This window comes from Sceloporus occidentalis, unplaced genomic scaffold (genome assembly GCF_023333645.1).
Source record: "Sceloporus occidentalis isolate IW3139 unplaced genomic scaffold, rSceOcc1.0.p SCAF_15, whole genome shotgun sequence".
In the NCBI taxonomy this organism is placed as follows: domain Eukaryota; kingdom Metazoa; phylum Chordata; class Lepidosauria; order Squamata; family Phrynosomatidae; genus Sceloporus; species Sceloporus occidentalis.
Genome location: NW_028316995.1, coordinates 15,886,649 through 15,909,593, shown reverse-complemented (window position 1 = coordinate 15,909,593; position 22,945 = coordinate 15,886,649). Strand labels below are relative to the sequence as shown.

The 22,945-nt window shown below is 38.1% G+C and overlaps 1 protein-coding gene across 1 annotated transcript in view; it reads right to left on the bottom strand.

Moving 5' to 3' along the window:
- Positions 1–7,677: 7,677 nt before the first annotated feature.
- LOC149303312 (acetyl-coenzyme A synthetase 2-like, mitochondrial) overlaps positions 7,678–22,945 on the bottom strand; it is a 32,421-nt gene continuing 17,153 nt past the window's right edge. The window contains exons 6-14 of the mRNA XM_089481430.1: positions 22,591–22,738; positions 20,620–20,757; positions 19,465–19,557; positions 13,953–14,065; positions 13,295–13,421; positions 12,930–13,057; positions 10,548–10,611; positions 8,423–8,544; positions 7,678–7,854 (exon numbers count right to left, since the gene is read on the bottom strand). Of these exons, the coding sequence (XP_089337556.1) occupies positions 7,678–7,854; positions 8,423–8,544; positions 10,548–10,611; positions 12,930–13,057; positions 13,295–13,421; positions 13,953–14,065; positions 19,465–19,557; positions 20,620–20,757; positions 22,591–22,738 (1,110 nt within the window). The remainder of the gene's footprint in view (positions 7,855–8,422; positions 8,545–10,547; positions 10,612–12,929; positions 13,058–13,294; positions 13,422–13,952; positions 14,066–19,464; positions 19,558–20,619; positions 20,758–22,590; positions 22,739–22,945) is intronic.

Genomic DNA, 22,945 nt, shown 5'->3' with positions numbered 1-22,945 from the left:
GCTCAGCATTACAAGCCGCTATCGAGACCGAACAGGGAGACTCGCCGCAGAGGAGAGAGAGAGGGGCGCCGAGCGGGTACTGACAGCTTGGTAAGCGAAAACCACTCGGCGCCCCTTTCTCTCTTTCGCTTTTTAAAAAAAAAAAATAGGGCTTGGGGCGGCAAAGTGCCGCCCCTTCAAAAGTGCCGCCTGGAGCGGTTGCCCCACTTGGCTCCATTGTCGGGCCGGCCCTGATAATTGTGACCAACCCTATAAAAGCTGAAATTTTAGCAGTTTGCTGGTCTGGAGCATTCAGGTGTTAACACAATGCCAAGGAGGAAAGACATCAGCAATGATTATTATTATTTATTGTTTAACATAGCGCCATCAAATTCCGTAGCACTCTACAATGGGTGGGCAGGACACAACAAGTAGTATGTAACATAACAATTTGACTTACAGAGACAACAGGCAATGGGGGCCCTGCTCAACGAGTTTACAGGATCTAAGAGAAGCTGCTGCCCATCAATCTGCAAAGGGTTATTCATTCATTATATATTCATTCTACAGTGAGAAATATTACTCAAAAGGGAAAATGAAAAAACCCAAGAGTTACATTTTTACATATATGTAGTTACACAGGCTGAAAAAAGACACTCATCATAAAGTTCAGCCTTTCCCACATCTGTTAATTGCTGTTGATCACTCCTGTGTTCCAATGGTACAGGAGCTAATCCTGTTAGCACAGGTAGAAATGTACTTGTTTCCATGAACATTTGCTAGATAGATATACTGTGTGTACACTAAATAAAAAGGAGGGAAAAGGTCAAAAGACACATGCTCTGGTTCCATATTGTAAAAATGTCCTGGTCATTAAGGGGTTAACCCAGACAATTGAATTCTACTGTTGTGAGTATAAATAGGTGCCAACACTGTTTTTAAAAATATTTAATATTTAATGTAAATATTTAATTTACTGATTGGCTAGCACAATGTGTAAGTGGGAATTGATGCTCTACAAAACAATGATACACTTTAAAGCAAAATAGTCATCATTGCACTATGTTTTTAAACAGAATCCTTAAATGCCATCTCAATCACATGAACACTCACTGATTAGCAGTTTAGAGGTTAAACTTTCTCAGTCATGGCTGCTCTATGACATCAGAAACATGAGAAGAGTCATAGCAGGGATCCAAGAGTTCCGTGTCCACATTTTTCTTCACAGTGTAGAGGTGAATAGAGGTGAATAACTTGAGTAGAGAGATTACAGAAAGCTGCAGCCATGCCCCTTTGGGCAACATGCAGTATTTGCATGGACTATTTAGATAACAGTTGTGACGTGGCAGCGATTTGTTGCGGGCACACTTTCCATCACAAGTGCATCCTTCAGTGGTTTTGCACTAGCCCCAAAGTATCGTGCCCACGGTGCAGAAAGGAGCTGAAAAGCAGCAAATGTTTTCTTGAAAAGTTATATTTTGATGTGGGAGAGCAGGATGGTCCTGCTCTTGACCCAGAATCTTTAAAGAGGGAAGTCGACCAACTGACTTCCCAACTGCAGGAACAACAGCAGCGCATTGAAGAACAGCAGATGGAATTGAAAGCAAACATGGAGGAGCTTGAGAGATATAGAAAGGAGATTAAATCTGGAAAGAACATAGAGACGCTGCTGGAATCACAGACAGTGGAGGTACGGATGGTGGTGACGCAAATGGGGACAGGACCGGAAGCATTTTTAGACCTAGCTTCCTACAGTCTAGCTATAACCAAAGATTACAACGATTTGAAAGCAGATCACAAGGCCGCTGTGGAGATAATTGAACATTTAAAATCAGAATTAAATATCTCGAATGAAAGGGCTCAGAGCGCTGTAATCGAATATGAAAAGTTACGAGAAGAGCAGAATACCACCTGGAATACTCTGATTACTATCCAAAAAGAGCTGGCTGTCAACAGGAATGATGTAAAAAATGCAGAGAAAGATATTGTTCGCGTAGTAAAGGAAGAAGAGCCCTTGCAGGAACCATTTATCTCCCAACCACCATCAGAAGGAGCCATAAGTTGCCATTTGTATAATAACCTCGCTGATGACATCTTGCGTAAAACAGTTACCCCACCAACAACAACCAAGGCCGCTACTCGACCTGAAGAATCTGAGAGGCTTCTCTTCTTTGGACTGCGGCAACAAAAGCTTGGCTCCCCTGGTTAGAGGGAATAATATCAAGCTTAAGAACATCAATTCTAGTGAAATAACTAAATCTCTTGTGGATAGTATTGGATATTTAGATGACTTAGAATTAGTAATTAATAAATAATTAAATGTATAATCGTCTTCTGTGTGAGTTGCTTTAGTATATAGTGATGGGTTTATGCATTACCACCATATCTGTTCAGTAAATGGTATTTATTTAAACGTAATTTATTTATAAGTTTATTTGTAGAAGAAATAATCTTTTCTTGCCAACATTAATTTTTTTTGTGGGTGTCTTTATATTATAAAGTGTCAGGGGCAGTGGAGGCTCCTCCATAGGAGCCCATGCGCACATGAACCCCCAAGCGCAAAAGGAAAAAAAATTAGCAAATTTCATAAGGAATCCATTTTAATCTAATTTAAAATAAAATAGATTTGTGATGAATTTTGCTATTTTTTTTTTCTTTTTGCTCTTAGGGGTTTATGTGCCATGAAGCCTCCTTTCCCCTGATGTAGCCTGCCTATGCCTATCGCACGTGCGATAGGAAGAAAGACCCTATTTGGCTTAATTGCTGCAGCGCTTGCTAAAGCACCGGCTGAGCCGCCCATTTGATCTCTGTTCGCACAGTAAAGGCTGTGTGAGCGGGGGAGGAGCTCCCAGCCGTTTGCTCCCAGCCAACACACTCCCCGCCCAGCCCGGAGTCTCCCCACCCTCCCCAGTGAGTGACGCAAGCAGGGAGGCGGGGCTAACAACATTCTGCTTCCCAGTCCTGTCCTGCACTGACGATTGGCCCCGCCCCTTTCCTTATAGCATCTACACTGCTCTGCAACTCATCAACAGTAAGTATAAAATTAATATTTGGGCTGCTGAAATTTAGGGGGAGGTGGGGTTAATTTAGGGGCAGTTATGGTTAATGGGGTCTTTAGGGTTAATTTAGGGGCAGTTATGGTAAATAGGGTTTTTATGGTTAATTTAGGGGCAGTTATGGTTGATGGGGTGTTTAGGGTTAATTTAGGGGCAGTTATGGTTGATGAGGTCTTTCAAGTTAATTTATGGGCAGTTATGGTTTATGTGGTCCTTAGGGTTAATTTAGGGAAATGTATTTTAACCTGTACATTACGTCGTAAATGTACATTTCATTTTCAAAATTTATATATTGTGAACCCCCATTGGAATTACCCACCAGCCCTCACTGCATGCATAAACACTATATATTTTACAAAAAGTTAGGATAATTAACCCTATGGTATAAAAGTGAAATAGCTTTGACATCCATATAAATTACTTGATTCAATTTGTAATTGGTGTTGTCTATTTTCTAATACATTTACACCATTTTAGTAATTACCTCCTTTCTGTATAATATGCTTGTCATTTTCTATCGACACTATATACACAGGATGCTATATTGATAGCATCCTGGGCAAGCATTTGTTTGCCCCCATGCTCCCTAGCATGCAATCACGCATTGAAACACAGCATTGCAAGAGATACATCTTTGACCCCAAACAGCCTACCTGTGCAATATTTACCCTGAACAAACTGCCTGTGACATATTTGCCCCCAGTTAAACATCCACATCCATGCTATCACACACTTATCCATACATACATAAATATGTACTCGTTTGTAAATACTCATTCATTCACGCATTCACACATATACATACCCATGCATCCACACATACTCATTCATACACTCATTTACACATACTCATTCATACTCCCTCCTGCACTCCCATACCTCACCTGTAGATTTTTCTGTGGCACTCAAACACTGTACCAGCAACTTCTCTTTTAGTGGCCAGGGGAAGCAGGAATGCAGCTGTGACATAACACAGAGAAAACAGTGGGCCGTGCGGCAGCAATTGCAGTTAAGATCCCTGCGACCACAGTTCTTGCAGGCTCAAGGTGCAGCTGCCACGGGCCCCAAGGAATGCCTGGCCCCCGGGGCAGCTGCCCCTTTTGCCCCGTGGTAAAGACAGCCCTGAATATACACACATTCTCCAGTGTATGGTTTATATGTTTATATTTATGAGACTGAAACATGGAGCAGCAAAGCCATAATGTGACTAGCCTCTAATCTGCAGTTTCTTTATTCCTTCTTTACAGATTCATAGTTTCCATCACACGTCCTGCTGCTTATTTGGCTTCTGTTCCATCTGTTGCCATCTAAAATTAGAAGCGCAGATCATGTTAAACAAGCCACCAACTAAACACAATGCTGAAATATGTATTGTTAGTTAAATGGCTTGATTAAACAGAAGAAGGAATATTGTGCTTAGATTACTGAAGGCATAACCAGTCCATGGAATTCATGTGTCCTCAGGAGACTAAGTATTATTTTATAGTATAGTTTACTTTTCCATCTCTGGAGAATTTGGGAATATGTTAGAACAAAACACTAATCCCGGAAATGTGTGTATTTATATCCTGGTTTGGGTCATAACACTGACGTTTTTTAATTTCAAAAAGGTTTTAATTGCAAAAAGGGAAGAGAAATCTGCTGTCCAGGATGTGTGGAACCTTTGCAAAGCCTCGATTTGTGTGTTTTAGCTCCAGGCTCTGGCTGCTTCTCTGTTGGATGATTGGAGAAGGATAGTGTAGATTATGTAGATGTTGGCATTCAACTTTGTATCAACCCTGTCTCAAATATTTGTGTTAATAACATAGTATGTCTTATGTCTACACCAAACATACAAAACCCTGATTTTATCATATTGTATTGCCTTTGAAAGTCGTCAGTGTACTTTTGTTTATGCAAACTGGATTTGACTATAAGACACCTGCTGTGTATAATTATTAAATCCGAGCTACTGCCCTTTGATTCTGCTCACATTATTCGCTACGATAGTCCTTAGTGAAATATGTCAAGTACTTACCACAACCCCAAAAACTAAATTCAAACATTTCTTATCTTGGCTATGCCAGCTCATTTGTATCTGAGCACCTCAAACCATCATTCAAACGACAGCTTTCAGCTTTCTTATTGATCATTCATATAGGCCTCTCTGCAAACCTCTCATTGACTATATGACAAGGAATACATTTAAAGCCCTGCCACACTTAACCAATACAGAAATCATAAGGTAATATTAGTATTGTCCATATCCTTGATTTTATCTCCAGATCCTTTCAAGGTCACAATGCGTACCCTTCAGATGACTTACCGTAATTTTTTAAATCTATCTTGGTACGCATTTTGAAACAAATTTTATTTTATTATTAAAAAATGTATTCTCCAACATGTTCTTGGCTTTGCAACAATGGGGAACAACAGTTAAACATACAGAAGCGTCAAGGAAGCAATCTTTATTTCAGGTTTGTACAAAAGATTTCTACATTAGTCGCTTTCCTTGAAAACTTGAATCTCTGCACAAATGAAATTATTTGAATCATTTTCAGGGATTTATCATCGTACCAGACAATGGAATGACCCACCAAGCAGATTGTTCTATTGGTTGCGGTGCATCAGAACTTAATTCTATAGATAATCCCCTATAGGTCATGATTCAGAGCCAGTCTATAGTTGAAACAATAGCTGAATCACTAAATGCAGGAGTCACTCCTGTGTTAAAATGGCATGTTATGTTCGCTAATCCAAGTTTAAAAGACTAACTAGTCATTAGAAAACACTTTTGCGATTATGTGACACAGCTAAAAGTGACCCCAAACGTTTGAACAGTAGTGTATATATGTCTATTATATAAAATGACTTCTTAATGCATATAATACCTGAGTGGCCCTTACATGGTGCCCCCTTCTACATAATCCTTCAATTGCATTAGCCTCTTTCCCAACCCCTCTATTAGTCAACAGAACACATCTCCTGCCGCAGTATATACTTACTACCAGTCAGTTTGAGCGCTGACTCGACAAGGGTTGAGATTTGTTGAGAGGGCAGCGATTGGGACCACAGCACGTGTGCATGGAAAGTGATCCCTTTGATTTAAATGGGAGAGCTTTCGTAAATCAGTGACACGAATCATAGAAACAAGGAGCAGACAGCGAGCTGCAGCTTCTCCCCAAGAGTATTTTTTTTACATTTTAAAGAATTTATATTAACTCACAAAGTACTTTAATATACAATCTTTTTTGGTGAGGCAAATATCCAATGTCCAATATCCTTAAAGGGAAAAGATGTTCTAGTAGGAAAAAGACTTTCTAGTAGCTGCTATGGAGACCACATACTGTTTTTTAACAGGATTAATCTTTATAAATAACCACCAATATTTCATTTTAGAGATGTGTGATTGTAATAAATATAAATCAACTATTAATCTCCAAGGACAACAGCTGGCTCCCAACACAATGGGATTCCTCTTGAGTAAACCAGTTTCAAGGAATTACACTAGTGGCGAAACCCAAATGTCCAGGAACTCACAATACATCAAAGGGCTATCTCTCTATCTCTCTACCAGGTGGGAACAATTAACAGGAGATACAATCTACAATCTCTTACAACAAAAGGACTGCAGGAGATAGTATCTGGGCTGGAGACAAGCACGTGTTTCTCCTACAACAAAAGGATTGCAGGAGACAATATCAACATTCCAGAGACCCACCCTGAATTTGCCCTGAGGACCATCAACTTCACTGTGGGGGCAATCTAACTTCCTGGACAAAAGCGGTCTCTACAGGCAGCTGGTGCAGGTACAAGATTGTGCCTTCCTAAGGATGAGTGGACACAAACTAAGAAGATGATTGGCTGGGACTGTTTGGGCATAGTGGCTATAAAGGTGTTGTGTGAGCAACAAAGACAGAGAGAGAACCAGAAAGAAAGAAGGAAGGATAACATCAAGGTGACAGGGACACCCCATCCTTACATGCACACATAGAGTCATTAGCATAGTGTAGTTAGAGTCATAGAGCCTTGTATTTCAGACGCTTCTCTATATACTCATATATATGTATTTGTTATTTTAATAAACCCATTGTTTTAAGCCACTGGTGTAAGTGGAGTTTCATACGACGAGGAATCTGTAGTAGTTAAAGGAAAGCCAGACGGGTGAAGGTTATATATCCCGGGATTTAAAGGTGCTTTCTACAGTGATATACCTAAACTCGATAATTAGGAGAGGTGTCCACATACTTTTGGTCATATAGCTTATATACAGGATGCAGTAAGGCACTTCCCTCTGAAATTATTACATTCTGATTCTCTGATTTTTCTGATTCAGAAAAATCAATGTCTCTTTTTTCTCCAAAGGTTAGATGTTAACACAACCTTTAAAAGTAAAGTCACACAAAGTTGGGTAATTGTACAGGGTATGGCAGAGAAGATAATACACCTGAAAAATATCATAAATATAGAATGTTAAACAACGTGGCATCTTGAATCATCATGTTACAGTTTATATAGCTATTTTTGAGAATAGATAGCAGTATATAAAGTGGTGCTTATGTTCCCTTTAAAAGCTTGCCTTTCAGTAGCTTTGGAGAACCAGAATTGCCTTTGCTGACCTAATCCATTTAAACTCTTGGTAGATATGAAAGACATTGGCGTCCTATTTGGTTAGTTGATTCTTCTTGTACTTCTGGTGTGCCTCCAGGATTTCTGTAATAATGCTTGGGTCCTCCAGTGTGGTTATATCACCCAGATCGTCTGTCTGATCAGTTGCAATTTTTCTCAGGACCCGCCTCATAATTTTTCCCGAGCGTGTTTTAGGAAGTCGTTTCACCATCTAAAAAAAGAACCAAAATGTACGTCAAATGTAGCAATAATCGGAATAAAGAGCATGGCTGCTATGTAATATATTCTATTTATATACGGACACAAAACATATTTCATGCCATATTTTAATTAAAATTAGCTAGAAAATGTTAAGATTCGTAATACGCTTCATAGGGATTTTTGACTTCATCTGGATCAGTGCAATAAGGATAAAATAGTGTAAATACCTTGGATAGGTTTGACTCTATGGACTTATATCTTTCATTAGCCTTAGTGACTATATAACTTTTAATATAGTCTAATATAGTTTCATTTATTTAAACATGGACCCCCACTTCAAGATGCAGCCAGCACAGGGCAATACCGTATAACGTCACACCTAAGAGACACAGACCGGTGATCAGTGCAGCGATGGACCTGCATCTTACTGTGGGCTTCCCCTGATTGGGCTCTACATGGGGGCTTGATATGGGACCCCCTGCCCGTGGGTGGCATTTTAATGAAGACACATCAAGCTAGCATTCGAATAGAAGCTGACTGCTCGGACACTCGGAATTGATGTAAACATGTATACTCACCAGGATATGATCAGGGACAGCGTACTTTGCAATCTTTGTAGCTACGATGCATTTTAGCTCTTCTTTAACTGTTTCTTCAGGGATGTTCAGGTTGTCTTTTACTACCACAAAAGCAAATGCAGCTAAAAATGCAAATGAAAAATATCTGATCAATAAAGAGCATCCTCGCTGATACCTGTCACGAGGATCAGTAGGCACTGTTATTATATGAAAGCAGATGGCGCTTTATGTGTGATGCCACACTGCTGACAATGTAATATGACCAAACCAGTGAGAGAATAAATCAAATAGCTTTTAGTAACTGGTACTAAGATCCCAAAAGCTGGTAAGTATGTTGGGACCATTAATGATTTATCTAAGACCATTAGCTGTAAATACGGGCTGATTATATTTCCTATTACAGAAAAGTGTATATATGTGTATATATTTAGATATATATATATATATATATATATATATATCCTATTTACACCTGGTAAATGGCAAATATTGCCTAATTTCTGAGTTTTAAAGGTTTATATAGGACATATCAAAATGAGAAATATTCATCCTCTAAGCCACACCACCTTTTTTTACAGCATTTGTGTGAATCAGCTACACAAAGTATTATAACCTCATTTAGTTTATTTTCCTTTTAAATTACTGAATGAGATGAGACGGAAAGGGTGAATGTGATATCTCTCTGCTGAGTGCCAAGTTCAACAGATGATTCATGAATTAGGATTGCAACATGGCTGGACTTCAAGAGATAATATTTTACCAACTAACTAAAGAATTCCCTGGAAAAGAGTCAGTGGTAACCAATCCCACAACAGAATAAGGAAAAATGGATTTAGCCGTATTAACCAAGAGAAAAATTAGACTTGTTTTTATTGAGAATCCCAGTGGTCTCTTCTTCAGATGGACTGCGAGGTCATTTAACTTTTAACATCAATTAATGACGAGAATAGTTGAATGACCAAAACTTTCCCAAAAATAAACTTGTTAAACATCAGACCTATGGCTAAATGGAAATCAGCAGCTATCTTGATGTTGTGTCTGTCACATTTCGTGCTGGTACCTCTCCCTAGGACAATTTGTTAGAATAACTCTAAGGGGAAGATACTCAATCGGAAAGCCTCTCTGTTGATAGAGGTACAGCTGATAAAACGAAGTAGGGAGAAGAGTCTTATACCTCTCATTATCTGGCAGTAGGACTGAGCGCAATATTTGAAGGATGAGGAAACTTTGCATGAAATTCCTTGATTATGACTTTTGTATACGTCAGAGCTAGAAAGTCCATGTAATAATGCAGCATAAAACACATTTTACAAGCAACACACGCAATGCACACAATCCAAAACAATCTTACATGTAATGCATCCAAAACCCATGAAAGGAACACATAAGGGATCCAATCACAATGTAAATTCTGCCTTAAGATGCTGTTACTTTAGATATTTTTCTGTACTGATGCAAATTAGGACAAGGCGTTACCGGGAATGCAAGCTACATCACAAAATTCTGCCACACTTACATTATGCATCGACATTGCCTTAAATATAATAAACTATATTTTTTTTTAGATTATTTTGGATTATATAAAAATTATATTTCTTCTTGTGCCACCACTTTAATACAAAAATCAAGGTTAACTCCATGAACTTACTTTGTTATCTCTATATTATGACCGTGACTATGCAACTTCTTAATAAGGAGTCCAATAAAATGGGACCGGAGGAAAAGTCTCTGCGGAGAAATGCGCCCGGTGCTAATAGCAATGATGCGGTCAAAGTAATTGACCTGTGTTTTCATAATCTTCCAATGCATGACTGACATGGGTAAATTATTAACAGCCCCAATTCATTATTGGAAGGAATCTGTTTTACTTTGTCCATTATCAATAAGAATTGATATATATATATATATATATATATAAAAAGATGTATATTTATGCATATTAGAGTTTTGTGTATATATATATATATATATGAATATAATATATATATATATTAATATATATAAATATGACATATATATATATTAATATATATAGTAATGGGTTATATATGCACAGTCTCATTCAGAACAGACACTCTGATATATGCTGCTACATTGGCACAAACAAAGATTTATTGTACTTTACCTTCTCCTTTGATCTCATGTGGATAACCTATGACAGCAGTTTCTGGCACATCTGGATGCTCATCCTGTAAAGACATGGTATGTATCATTTGAGGGTGGTAGATAAATGGTACCGCCTCCATGCAGAGGTGGCAGAAGCTAATATAGTGAGGGGATTTAAACATGTTTGGGATAAGCATACAGCTATCTTGAATCATGAAAAACGGGCAAATTTGATGGGCCAAATGATTTTCCCTGCTACCAAATTCTATGTTTCTACCAGTACATATTTACATACTTATTTTTAAGTGGTACTATCACAAAACAATAGTACAAAATCTACCTTTATACACATTTGTAGATGTTTTTAACAATGTTTCAATACTTTTAGTACTTTGCTTTTATATAAATTCCTTATTTTTATAAGCGGTATAGTTATTCAAGTGTGTCATTAGTGAAGATAATCCATATTTTGCTTGCAGCATCATAAACTTTTTATTCTTGTTATGCTTCACCCACACTTTACATAGTGTATTTTTTTAACATGTTTATTTGTTTGCAAGTGGTACATTACTAACGATGACTGATCTCTTTATATCAGCTGTTTTCTTAAACAATCTCTATAATGTTTTATGGAGTCCTATTGTTGCCTATGCTTTCTGCTGTTATAGTTTAGGAGGTGAATCTATTTCTGTGCTTACATATTTGGTTTTCATAGAAAGCTGGAGGTCTTGCAGTTTCATGGGAGCTTGGCTTATTTCTTACAAAAAAATGGTCAGAGAGAGATATCACAGAGTTGCATAAAAACACTTTTGTGATATAGAAGAGGCTGCCCTGCTGCAGCAGCAGGCCTCCTCCTCATTGCGCCAACATCTCCTGCATGGCATTTGAGTGTGGACGGGGCAAATATATATGGAAATTGTGCAGAATTCCCCCAATCATTTGCAAAACAGACAAAATGTAAACGGACCACGCAGCTATCATATGCATAAAAGTGCATAAGATAGATGGAGTTTCAATTTACCGTATTTGCTCGATTATAAGATGACCCTGATTATAAGACGACCCCCCAAAGTCTGAATATTAATTTAGGAAAAAATGTTAATTCATGTAAACTATGTGAACTATTTTTTTTTTTTTTAATAAAACCTATGATTGAGAAAAATATTTTGTTTTTATTTCCTTTTATTTTCCAACCTGCCCCCCCAGTTAGGCACATCTGCCCCCAGACTTGCCACTCTGCCCCAGAAATGCCTTATACCCCTTATATACTGTGCCCCATGATATGCCTTTTAACCCTCTAAATACCACTGTGCCCCATGATATGCCTGTTAACCCTCTATATGCCACTGTGCCCCATGATATGCCTGTTAACCCTCTATATGCCACTGTGCCCAATGAAATGCCTTTTCTAAAAGCTTGTCTTATAATCGAGCAAATACGGTAATATATTTCAGAGGTTTCGGTATTGCATCTTCTGTCTCCAGCTGTCCATGATCCAGGTAAAGACAGCACATAAAAGGGTTTAGTCTGCACAACTATAACAGCAAATAACACCAGGGAAGTGCTTACAATAATAGAATCATTAATTTAAAAACCGCCAAAAAAGGCCCATTAGTTCCACTTTAACTGCTTGCTCGTGGATTAATTCATCGTCAGTATCTATATTCAGAGAGACCCCTTTTTGTGAAACCAATAGAAACATAGAAGTGAACTGTAGATAAGAACCGCTTGGCCTATCTAGTCTGCCCATTTATATATATTTCCTGTTATATAGAATCCAATCTGTTCTGTGTTTTTGATTAATTATTGACTATTAACTGGACTGGTGACATTCTGTACTGATAAGTATTACATAATGTATTCATAGCTCAGTGGAAAATCCTACAAAATACTTTTATCATCAGATGAAATGTTTTGAAAATGTATTTTCGCAGCTGTCTGCTCCCATGATACTGGGAATTTCCAAAAAAAGTCTAATGCAGGTGCAGGTTAGTTGGGATATGAAGCCATTCTCCAGCAGCCTGCGGGATGATGGGAGTAATACAAAGAGCGACAGGTGGAATATGGTCGGAAGATTCTTCTACAGCACAATATTTAGTATGTAGTACGTCTATGCAGTCTCCCAGGACTGGCTAATGTGATTTGAGCTAGTCTGTCTCTACTGGGACTGTCCTACACTCTAAATGGATGTTGGGCCATTGCACAAATTCAAAGATTGCCCTTGAAATGGATACTGTATATACAGCAATGTATTGTAGAACTGAAGAGAATCAGGTTTTCATTGTTTTGTTCCAATAGATCTGGATTTTCTATAATCTTCATGAAGGAGGATCATTCTCAAATAAACTTCTCCTACAGGTGATATTTGCAATGCAGTAAAAAGTACGCTGTACACGATTACCATTGCGTCTTCAATCTCTGCTGTACCAAGCCGGTGTCCGCTAATGTTAATAACATCATCCATTCGGCCTGTTATCTGGTAATAGCCTTCATTTGACCTATAAGCTCCATCCCCAGTGAAATAATAGCCTAAAGGAATCGACAAGAGATACATTTCAATCATATTTGAAAGTATACATACAATAAACATTTCTTTTATACTAAATGTATCACTAAGAACCAGTGCCATCTTCAGCAATCATATTCGGGGAGCACATAAACCCTCCATTCAAATGAATCAATGAACAAAGCTGCAAGTATGGCCCCAGTGCTTGAATGAGCTATTTTGAATGTTGCAGAAAAAAAAAACTGTTAAGTAACCCATACCTGGGTAGGATTTGAAGTAAGCTTCAAAAAATCTCTGATGATCTCCGTATATCGTCCTTGCCATGCCTGGCCATGGCTGCGCAATACAAAGAGCCCCAGAAACATCTCCACCTTGTATAACCTTTCCCTAGAGGTAAAAACACAGCATAAGCTTAAAATCACGTTTAGCACTCACCCAATACATGTACAAAATCCCATCACACCTCACTTCTCTACCAGGTCTTGTTTGGAAAAAAAAATACTAGGTTTCATCTCAAAACTTCCTACTGTATTTGAGATAATACTTTATTATGTGAATGAGTGAAGGCTGCATAAGTTAGCTGTCTTCTCGCAGTAGTAGTAACAAAATGGTAGAGGTTAATACAGTGAGACAATTTAAGCATGCATGTGACAGGTATACGGCTATTATGAAAAAAGGTCAGTGGCCTAACAGGATTGGGATGGACCAAATTGCTTTTATCTGTCATCAAATTGTGTCTATGTTGTTAGTACAACCTATCTCCAAACCTGCAGTCCGGTGTACACCATATGGATACAAGCATCTAATTCACAGTCACTAGGTCTGTTTTCTAGATGAATGCATCTGAAACCAATATGAAGTGTGTATTTCTCATTTATCTTTGTTCAGTGGCCTTATCCAGACAGATAATTTACTCACAGACTCATTAAGGAGAACAGGTTTGACTCCAAAGAATGGTCTCATAGCCATGGCTGGTATAATCTCAGCATCTTGTTCTGAAGGACGGGGAGATATGCAAATACCACCAGTTTCTGCAAGACAGTTCAATTGTCATGAAAAATGTTGAACATTACAGAACACAGGATCATAACTGGACATTAAACATGGCGGGGCTCAGTTTTGTACATATAGCAATAATATGGAATATATCACGTGACAATTTAAATTGATGAGATTTTGGTTTTATCATCAAATTATTTTATCTAAACCATTCAAGTCAATTTATGCTCAGGTAGTTTAACCTGATCCCCCTTGCATAACAGTTCAACTTATGCCAAAGACATGAAGACTTCAATTGATGAAACAGCATTGTACATAAAACATGGAATGTGCAAGTAAGCCAGCATTTCTTCTTAAAGGGACCAGGCTCTCTACTAGGATTTCAAGCTATTGTAAACACCGCAAGTTGAGTAATCCTTTGAAGCTGTGTTATGTAAGATAGTATCTTTCTGCATTTAGGAAAACAAAGGGACAATCTTTTATAGCTGGCCAAGTTAAGATCTCTCCTACCTGAAAAAGATAGGTGACTCCCAACAATTATGTTTTATGATTTTTGAATGAGCGCCTACGCTAGACGAAAGACAGCATCACCCAAGGTTAGTGCTCGGGCAAAATAGGGCAAGCTGCTCGAGGTGTTGAGTACACAGCCTAGAGATTACTTTAGATTATATAGTGTTATATACATTATATCATTTCCCTGAATTACTCATTTTTTGGGGGGGGGGTTCCAGCGATGCTGTTAATTAGGCTCATTTTGTAATGAAACCCCAAATGTTAGATTATGTGCAGCCATTTTATACAATGAACCATGACAATATTATGTGAACTCATTTATCTTGAGAAAGGATTATCCTCTGCTTTACCACTTAAGAAGTAAAGTGAATGGATAAAGCTCTTTAGCCGACTAAATTACTTTTATTACACAGCTTTAGGATATCCTAACCATTATCTGTGTTCTGAGATTATCATGCTCTTGAAACCCACGATCTTTAATCATTCTCATTCTGCTGAGGTCAGTACGAGATAAACTGAGAGATTTGTACCTTTCACAATATCAAATCTAATATGACTGTTTATATATCTCAACTCCTATTGTATCTTGCAACACAATAAACACAATAAAGTACACAAGAATGTGAAAGCTACCTACCAGTTTAATGCTTCTGTGTAAATGGCAGTCAACATCCACAAGCACCACTTAACAAATTAAAAAATATATTAAGTAAACATCTGCAAATTAATTTGACTAAGTACATCCAAACGAGACCTCACTTATTACCGTAACTTAATCGTTTATAATCTCCTTATGGGACCCTCAATTGTAATTGGTATAATGAGACCCTTGTAATGCAGCTATGGATCATATGTATTGCTTATCCTTCCTTAATTAAAACTGACCGTTCCACAACCTGGACCACAACATACATAGTCCCAGTCTGCCGAAACGACTTCATTCATATGAAGTAATTTAGAATAGCAGATAATTATAACATTGTATTTTGTATTACAAATCACCAACAGCAAAATGTTCTGAATGATAAAGGCATTTGAAGTGTTATTTTCATGACCTTGCTGTAATAATTAACACTGGTTCAGTAAAACAGAGGTTAACCACATTCAGAGGTTTATTATCTTTTACTGTCTTTTAGAAAAAAAATATGGTGCTGCATTATTTTTCATTTCATTCTTATTTTTATCAGATTTTCACAGCAAATGGTCCAACATCTGCAGGATGTTTAGAAACATGAGGTTGGATCATATTGATCACATGAAGCCAAATCTGATTCCAGAGAAAAGCATGCTTAAATATACTCTATGTTAGGGTATTATGGGTTCTAGTTAATTATTCAAGTTAGTTTTTTAAATTATTTTTAACCCCTTAATGACAAAGCCCCTACATGTACGAGCTCAAAATGCATTGTTTTCAATGGGTTTAGGGACCGCCCATTGTCCTTAAGGGGTTAAATCCTAGACCATTTCTGGTTTTGTGGATAGTGAAATTGTCAAAATTAGGCCTCACAATTGTCCCATTCCAAATATACCATAATATTTGATCAAGTGGTTTATTTAAGAGAGCAAGTATTCTGGTACAGTGATTGGTGTTCATGGAAGAAATAAAATACGTGCCAAGATGATTATTTTTACTACACTTATTTCCCCCAAAAAGTAGGAGTTAGTTTTCTATGCAAGTCTAATTTTATATGTTTTCATGAGAGTTCATAGATTTTATAATGATTTGTGAATATATTAGCAGCCATGTATTTAATGAATGCAGAGTACTATTTAAAGGCATTATAATATAACATTTATATATTTTCTTCAACACACTGACAAATAAACAAATGGGAGGGGTCTGACATTGTGAGCTAGTTCTGTCTGATTTTCAAAGTACATTGGGTTTTGACAGCACACTTTTGATTTTATGTTTGTTGTTTTTCTTTATGACCCATAAATTTTGTGTACATTTGTTTAAATACATTTGAAATTTTCTTACAGATGCATTACCTTCCAAATATATATATGACACATCCGATAAACGTAAAATCATCATGTTTACACATTAACATATAATATATTAATTTTCAATACTGACTTTGACATCAAATACAACTTATTTATTAAGAGAAGACAGACACTATACTAACTATATGAATAATATCCTTTGATCGGGGCCCTCCTCACCTGTTGTTTCTGTAAGTCAAATTGTTATGTCCTGTCTACCTGTTGTACAGCCCTACGGAATATGATGGTGCTATATACATGCCCCCCAATTGTCCCGATTTACAGGGGCAGAGGAAGGGTGAGGAAAGAGTGATACTCACCTCAGGTGCAGCTGTGGGGGGCGTACAGATGCCTGATCAGCAGCTGCAGCCTGTAGACTAGTTGGGAGATCACAATCTCCCTCTAGTCGTTTCAACATTAGGGACCACGAGGTCTGTCACTTCAGATAATGCCGAGCGTCATCCCAGCACTTGGCAGCAATAGCCGGCACATAGTGATGAGGGAGTAGTAAAGCGAGGTCTGAAGTGACGGACCTGTATGTGTTTGTAAGCTTGTGTGTGTAAGAGCAGTATAGGTATTTGTTAGCTGGTGTGTAAAGGCAATGTATGTGTATATATGTGTGTGTAAGGGCAGTATACATGTATGTGTGTGTGTAAGGTCAGTGTACGTGTATGTGTGTGTGTGTAAGGGCAGTGTACATGTATGTGTGTATGTGTGTGTAAGGGCAGTGTACATGTATGTGTGTATGTGTGTAAGGGCAGTGTACGTGTATATCTGTGTGTGTAAGGGCAGTGTATATGTATATATGTGTGTGTGTAAGGGCAGTGAACGTGTATATATGTGTGTGTGTGTAAGGGCAGTGTATGTGTATACATGTGTTTATGGGCAGGTGTGTGTAAGGGCAGTGTACATGTATGTGTGGGTAAGGGCAGTGTAAATCTATGTGTGTGTGTAAGGGCAGTGTACATGTATGTGTGTAAGGGCAGTGTACGTGTATATGTGTGTGTGTAAGGGCAGTGTACGAGTATGTGTGCGTAAGGGCAGTGTACGTGTATATGTGTCTATGTGTGTGTAAGGGCAGTGTATGTGTATGTGTGTGAGGGCAGTGTACGTGTATATGTGTATATGTGTGTGTAAGGGCAGTGTATGTGTATATGTATGTGTAAGGGCAGTGAACATGTATATATGTGTATGTAAGGGCAATGTATGTGTATACATGTGTTTATGGGCAGGTGTGTGTAAGGGCAGTGTACGTGTATATGTGTGTGTGTAAGGGCAGTTTACCTGTATGTGTGTAAGGGCAGTGTACGTGTATGTGTGTAAGGGCAGTGCACGTGTATATGTGTGTGTGTAGGGCAGTGTATATGTATGTGTGTGTGTAAAGGCAGTGTATGTGTATATGTGTGTTTATGGCAGTGTGTAAGGGTCCTGGGAGGCTGAGAATCATGGGAATTTTTGTTCACAGCTAGCATCTGCAGCTTTACTGTTGCTGCACTTCCCATGACGCTCAGCAAACATCATGGAAGTAGTATGTCTGGCTGAGCCTCATGGGAATTCAATTCAATGTGTTGGTTTTTTTTAATATGCATGACTGCTGACAAAAACGAAGCGTGTTTTAAGTGGCAATGCAAGCGCGACATTGTAAAGTGCAATTGCTTGTATTGGTGAGTTCCGCGAGATTTAAAAAAAAAAGTGTCCCTCTTTCACATTTTGAAATGTTGGGAAGTATGTATATATAAAACAATAAACAATAATAGAAACTGATTTTGCATAGTCCTTGATCATGGGTGTGTCAGGATTGAGAAAACAGGGAATCTTTCAATGTACTCATTACTAAATGAAGTTGTGTACACAGGCATAAGTGACTTTCCTGTTGGATACTTTTTGTGATTAAACTGATAGTTCCTACATTTTACAGAAGGTTGTTTTGTCCGTCTAGTTTTATTTCCAAGTAAGTTAACAACTAGTATACAACTTCATAGTAAAAGGGTTTTGGCAATTTCTAAGTAAACATGTTGAGCATGGTTGATACTCCACTGACTTTTAGCTGGAATGGTTTAATGCTCTCATGTTCCAAAACTAAGAGAATGATTAGAAGCGGCACATTTTTTTTAAATAATTAAAAGCCAGCATCTTATAGCCGGGGACAGCTCCTTTCTGGTGCTCCCCTGCGGTCCTCACACACGACCTGCATCTGAGCGCCTGGAAAAGGCGTCATATGTTGACACTCAAACTCAGGCGTGCTGGGATGGGACTCAACAAACCCTGATAGAGAGGGCATTGTTGACGACCACACTCATCTCTCTCGGTCAGTCCCTTGCATTTACTGTGCACCGAGGACTGATCAGTGGAGTAAGGCAGTGGTCCATCGGCCAGTGGTATGAGCCACCCTAAGGCATTTGGCACAGTCTGTCCATGCCGGCAGGGCTCAAGAGCACAAAGCTCATGTAGAGATTGTGGTTAGATGTCAACTGGAGCTCGAATGAAATGGGAAAAGGCTTGTCTTTCAGCAGTAAACACAAGGACAGAATCCATAGTGTTAGGGATCCAGAACTAGATTGTAAACTCGTGAGAGCAGGGCCCTCTTCTCCTTTTGTACCAGTTTGGTATTGTTCCTGATTTTCATTTTCAGCTGTTGGAGCTATATAAATAAATTTTATGTAATTAGCATTCTACTTGCAGATTGCCCCCTGCCCAGGTTTATCTTAGCAACTGCATCTTCAGGCATTCTGTAATGTAAGCATGCTCACAGGCAGATAATATTGTGCAATACAGACCAGGACATCAGCAGCAGCAGCAGCTGCCAGTAGCAAGTACAATGAAGTGGAATGTGGTTACTAGGGGGCCACTAAGAGAACAGAAAATATTAAAGATGGAGAATTTTTACAACCAAACATAACCTTGGTTTAATCTAGATGCTGTTATTTACCTGTTTGCCACCATGTGTCAACAAGGGTACACTTCTTCTCTCCCACCACATTGTAGAACCACTCCCAGGCTTCATGATTGATTGGTTCTCCCACTAAAGTAAAAGTAAAAAGCTAAAGGTCATTAAAGTACATTACATGATTGTGTGTTAAAATGCTCAAGGGCAACATTTTCCAAAACACGTGACAATGTCACAAGGCTGATCAGGTTATGTTATTTACACATCATCGCCCTCCTGGTATTATGCAAATGTGCACGAAACAGGAATGCTATATATGATTGGGTGCACATAATATAAAGACTACACACGGCTAAACTTTGTTAACTAGAAAAGCAAACGTCTTAGATGACTATTTATCTAATGTATCTTAATACTCTAAGATATAAGCAAAATAATAGTTTTGTAATGGTAGCCTAAATAAAGAGTCTTCTGGGCAAACCTACATAAAGTGATAAGGGATAACTCACAAAGTCATTGTGACTGTTATCTTAAACCCAGGGGTGATGTATACGATCCTCTTCTTCCTGAGTACCAACAAGGCCTAATATATTTTAAAGTTCTTACAAAGTACCTTAATAAAAATTCTTCATTGATGGGGCTGCATTGGTTACTGGAAATTCCCTTTTATTATTATAATATATGATAAATCCATTTGTGAGATTTATGCTAATACATATGTAGGATTACAGCCTCCTTTAAATTGCTCAAGCTCCTAACACACACATATATGTGATCATATACTGTATATAAGCTATTATAATTGTGATCTTTCTTATCTTGTGACCAAAGTAGCTACAACAAGTAAGAATTCCTGGGTACAAACAGCTGAAAGATGCCCCAGCTATCCCCCAACTATACTTTGAGTGATGAATCAGAAAGAGGTAAAATTAATAAATCGTTAGGCTAAAAATCAAAACTATTCCTAAACATGTTTTTAATAATACATACAAAAATATTGGAAATAGTTACAGTGTACAATCATAAAATGGTTTATGTTTAACTTACCACTAGTTAATATTTTACTACATACCATTCAGATGAAATGCACTTCCATTCTAAAATGTTTTTAGTACAATTTCATAGAGCAGCTTAAAACACACGATTTTTCTGCATCAAGTATCTCGAAGGCAGTAAGTGCTCCCTGTATACACACACCTGATCCTAACGTTTTCAAAGATGACCTATCATATTTCTTCACCCATTCGTCTCCATATTTCAGCAACAGACGTATAGCAGTTGGTGCTCCATAAAACTGACTAATCTTCAACCTCTCCACCGTCTCCCAATATCGACCTGCACAAAGACCAATGACACGTTCAGTCACGGCAATACACGACAAGGTACGGCCTTGGTAAACCCAAGAACATTTTTGCAAGACATTCCTTGCAAGCACTCAGCCCCAGAGTGAAAACATTTCAGTACAATAAATGGTCATGGGTACATCATAAATCATGTAGAAGAATGATCTAATAAAAAAACAAAGTAATAGTTTAACCCGTTGAGCGAACAGTAGGGTTAGCAATAGTTATGGTTATTGACCATGGTTATTCACAAATCTGAGGTATGATTTTCATTTGAATCTGGTCATTAGTGAAAATAATTGTAATTATGTGATTCACTTGATTGGAGCTACCAGTTTTTGTTGTGTAGTATCTGTACAGAGATGACTGTGCAGGATCTTAATGCTTATATATTTTTTTGGACCTGAGGAATCACATTCCAGGTTCTGCATCTTGATGTCATGGTCTGATCACCATGGATTGTCATGTGTCAAAAGATAAGTTTTGGGCAGAGCTACACATAATTCTAGAAGGGACAGTTGAATACTATTCAGTGACGTTTTGTTAGTAGAATAGAACCTCATGTTTTCATTTAGGTTTAGGGCCATACAAGAAGAAGACAGTATTTAGCCAATGGCCCAGCAGATGTCATTAATTGAAAGCGCAAGCTGCCTAAGCGGCGCGCTAATTGTCCATTGCTGGACATTAGTTATAGGGGTTAACAGGGGTCACTAAAAGGTCAGGAAAGTTAAGGCATATAGTTTTGGTGGGCTAGGTTAGCTAAATCTAATTCTAGGTTGCTGGGCAGGCAGTTTATTTAGCGCAGCTGATTGGTTATAGCTGTGCTGCAGCACGAGGTTTGAGTGGGCGTTCTGTGCGGCGGGAAAAATAAGCACAGCTGATTGGTGCAGTCAGCTGTGCTCACGGCGTGAGGCAACTCTAAAATAAATAAATAAGCTGCGCGCAGGGAGATTAAATTCACCTCAAGAGAAATCTTCAAGGAGCTGTTGCTGAGCAAGCGTCCCACCCCCTCTCCCCTTTTGTGTTTAAATGTAAGGTATGTAATATGTATATTGTCGTAGTTTTATAAGGGGTAAAGGTCGCCTCTGTGTTGAGGTGGATAGAGGCTTGGTGTTACACAATCTGGCTGAGAAAGGGGCGGATTGTATTTGGTGTATTATATATAAGAAGTTATTTGGTTATTACGTTAAATGGTTTGTGTTGGTAATGCCTCTTATACCCTTTTAAATAAAGCTACGGCCAATTCTATCCAATTTACAATTCTGTGTCTGTGGTTATTTTATTGATTTGTTAGGGGTTAATATGTACATGCAATGGACAAAGCCAAGATGAATCATTATAATCACTGAGGAAGATGTTTTCATGCATTTTGAATGTGACAATGACAAGATATTACTAGATGTTATTTTGCTCGTCAAAACTGTAAAGGATGGTTTCGAATTAGGAAAGGTTTCAGAAAAACGATATGCTTTTCAAAGCACCCAAAGCTAATGGTGGGGATCTCACTACATACCAAACCAACCAGAACAAAAGGATCATGATCTGAACAACGGCACAGAATTTACATGTTTTTCAGTTGTCAATAATATATAACCTATGGGTCAGGAACAGATGATGAACTGTGATTCTAGGGTCATGATGAATTAAAAAAATATAAGGAATTATAGTTGGTACTATTTTTCTACATTGTACAAGTGAACAAGAATCATTTTCGAGGCCTTTAATGATGAAGTGACATTTGTTGAGACACAGTGCTCCACCTGGAATTGAGATATTTCATATACTGTATATCTTTGTAAATATAGATTGTCTTAAATGAACCGACCTGGGTCCGGATATATTGGAGTGCTCTCAAACAGCACTGTGGTAGCTCCATTGCAGAGAGGACCATAGACAACATAGCTGTGTCCTGTAATCCATCCAATATCAGCGACGCAACCAAACACATCTCCTTGTTTATAATCAAACACATACTGAGAGGGAAAGGGAGGAGAAAATTATGAGGGTAAACTAAAGAAAGATTTAGCAAATGTACAACTCTACATAATAGAAATATTTTAAGAAGCAATTATGTTGCAAAGTGCTAAAGGTAGGGAAATCAGTAGGAAAGTCTCATGGTTGCTATGGCGATTTCACCACTTTTAACACAAAAACTGCACATTTAAAAATAAGCTTTCATC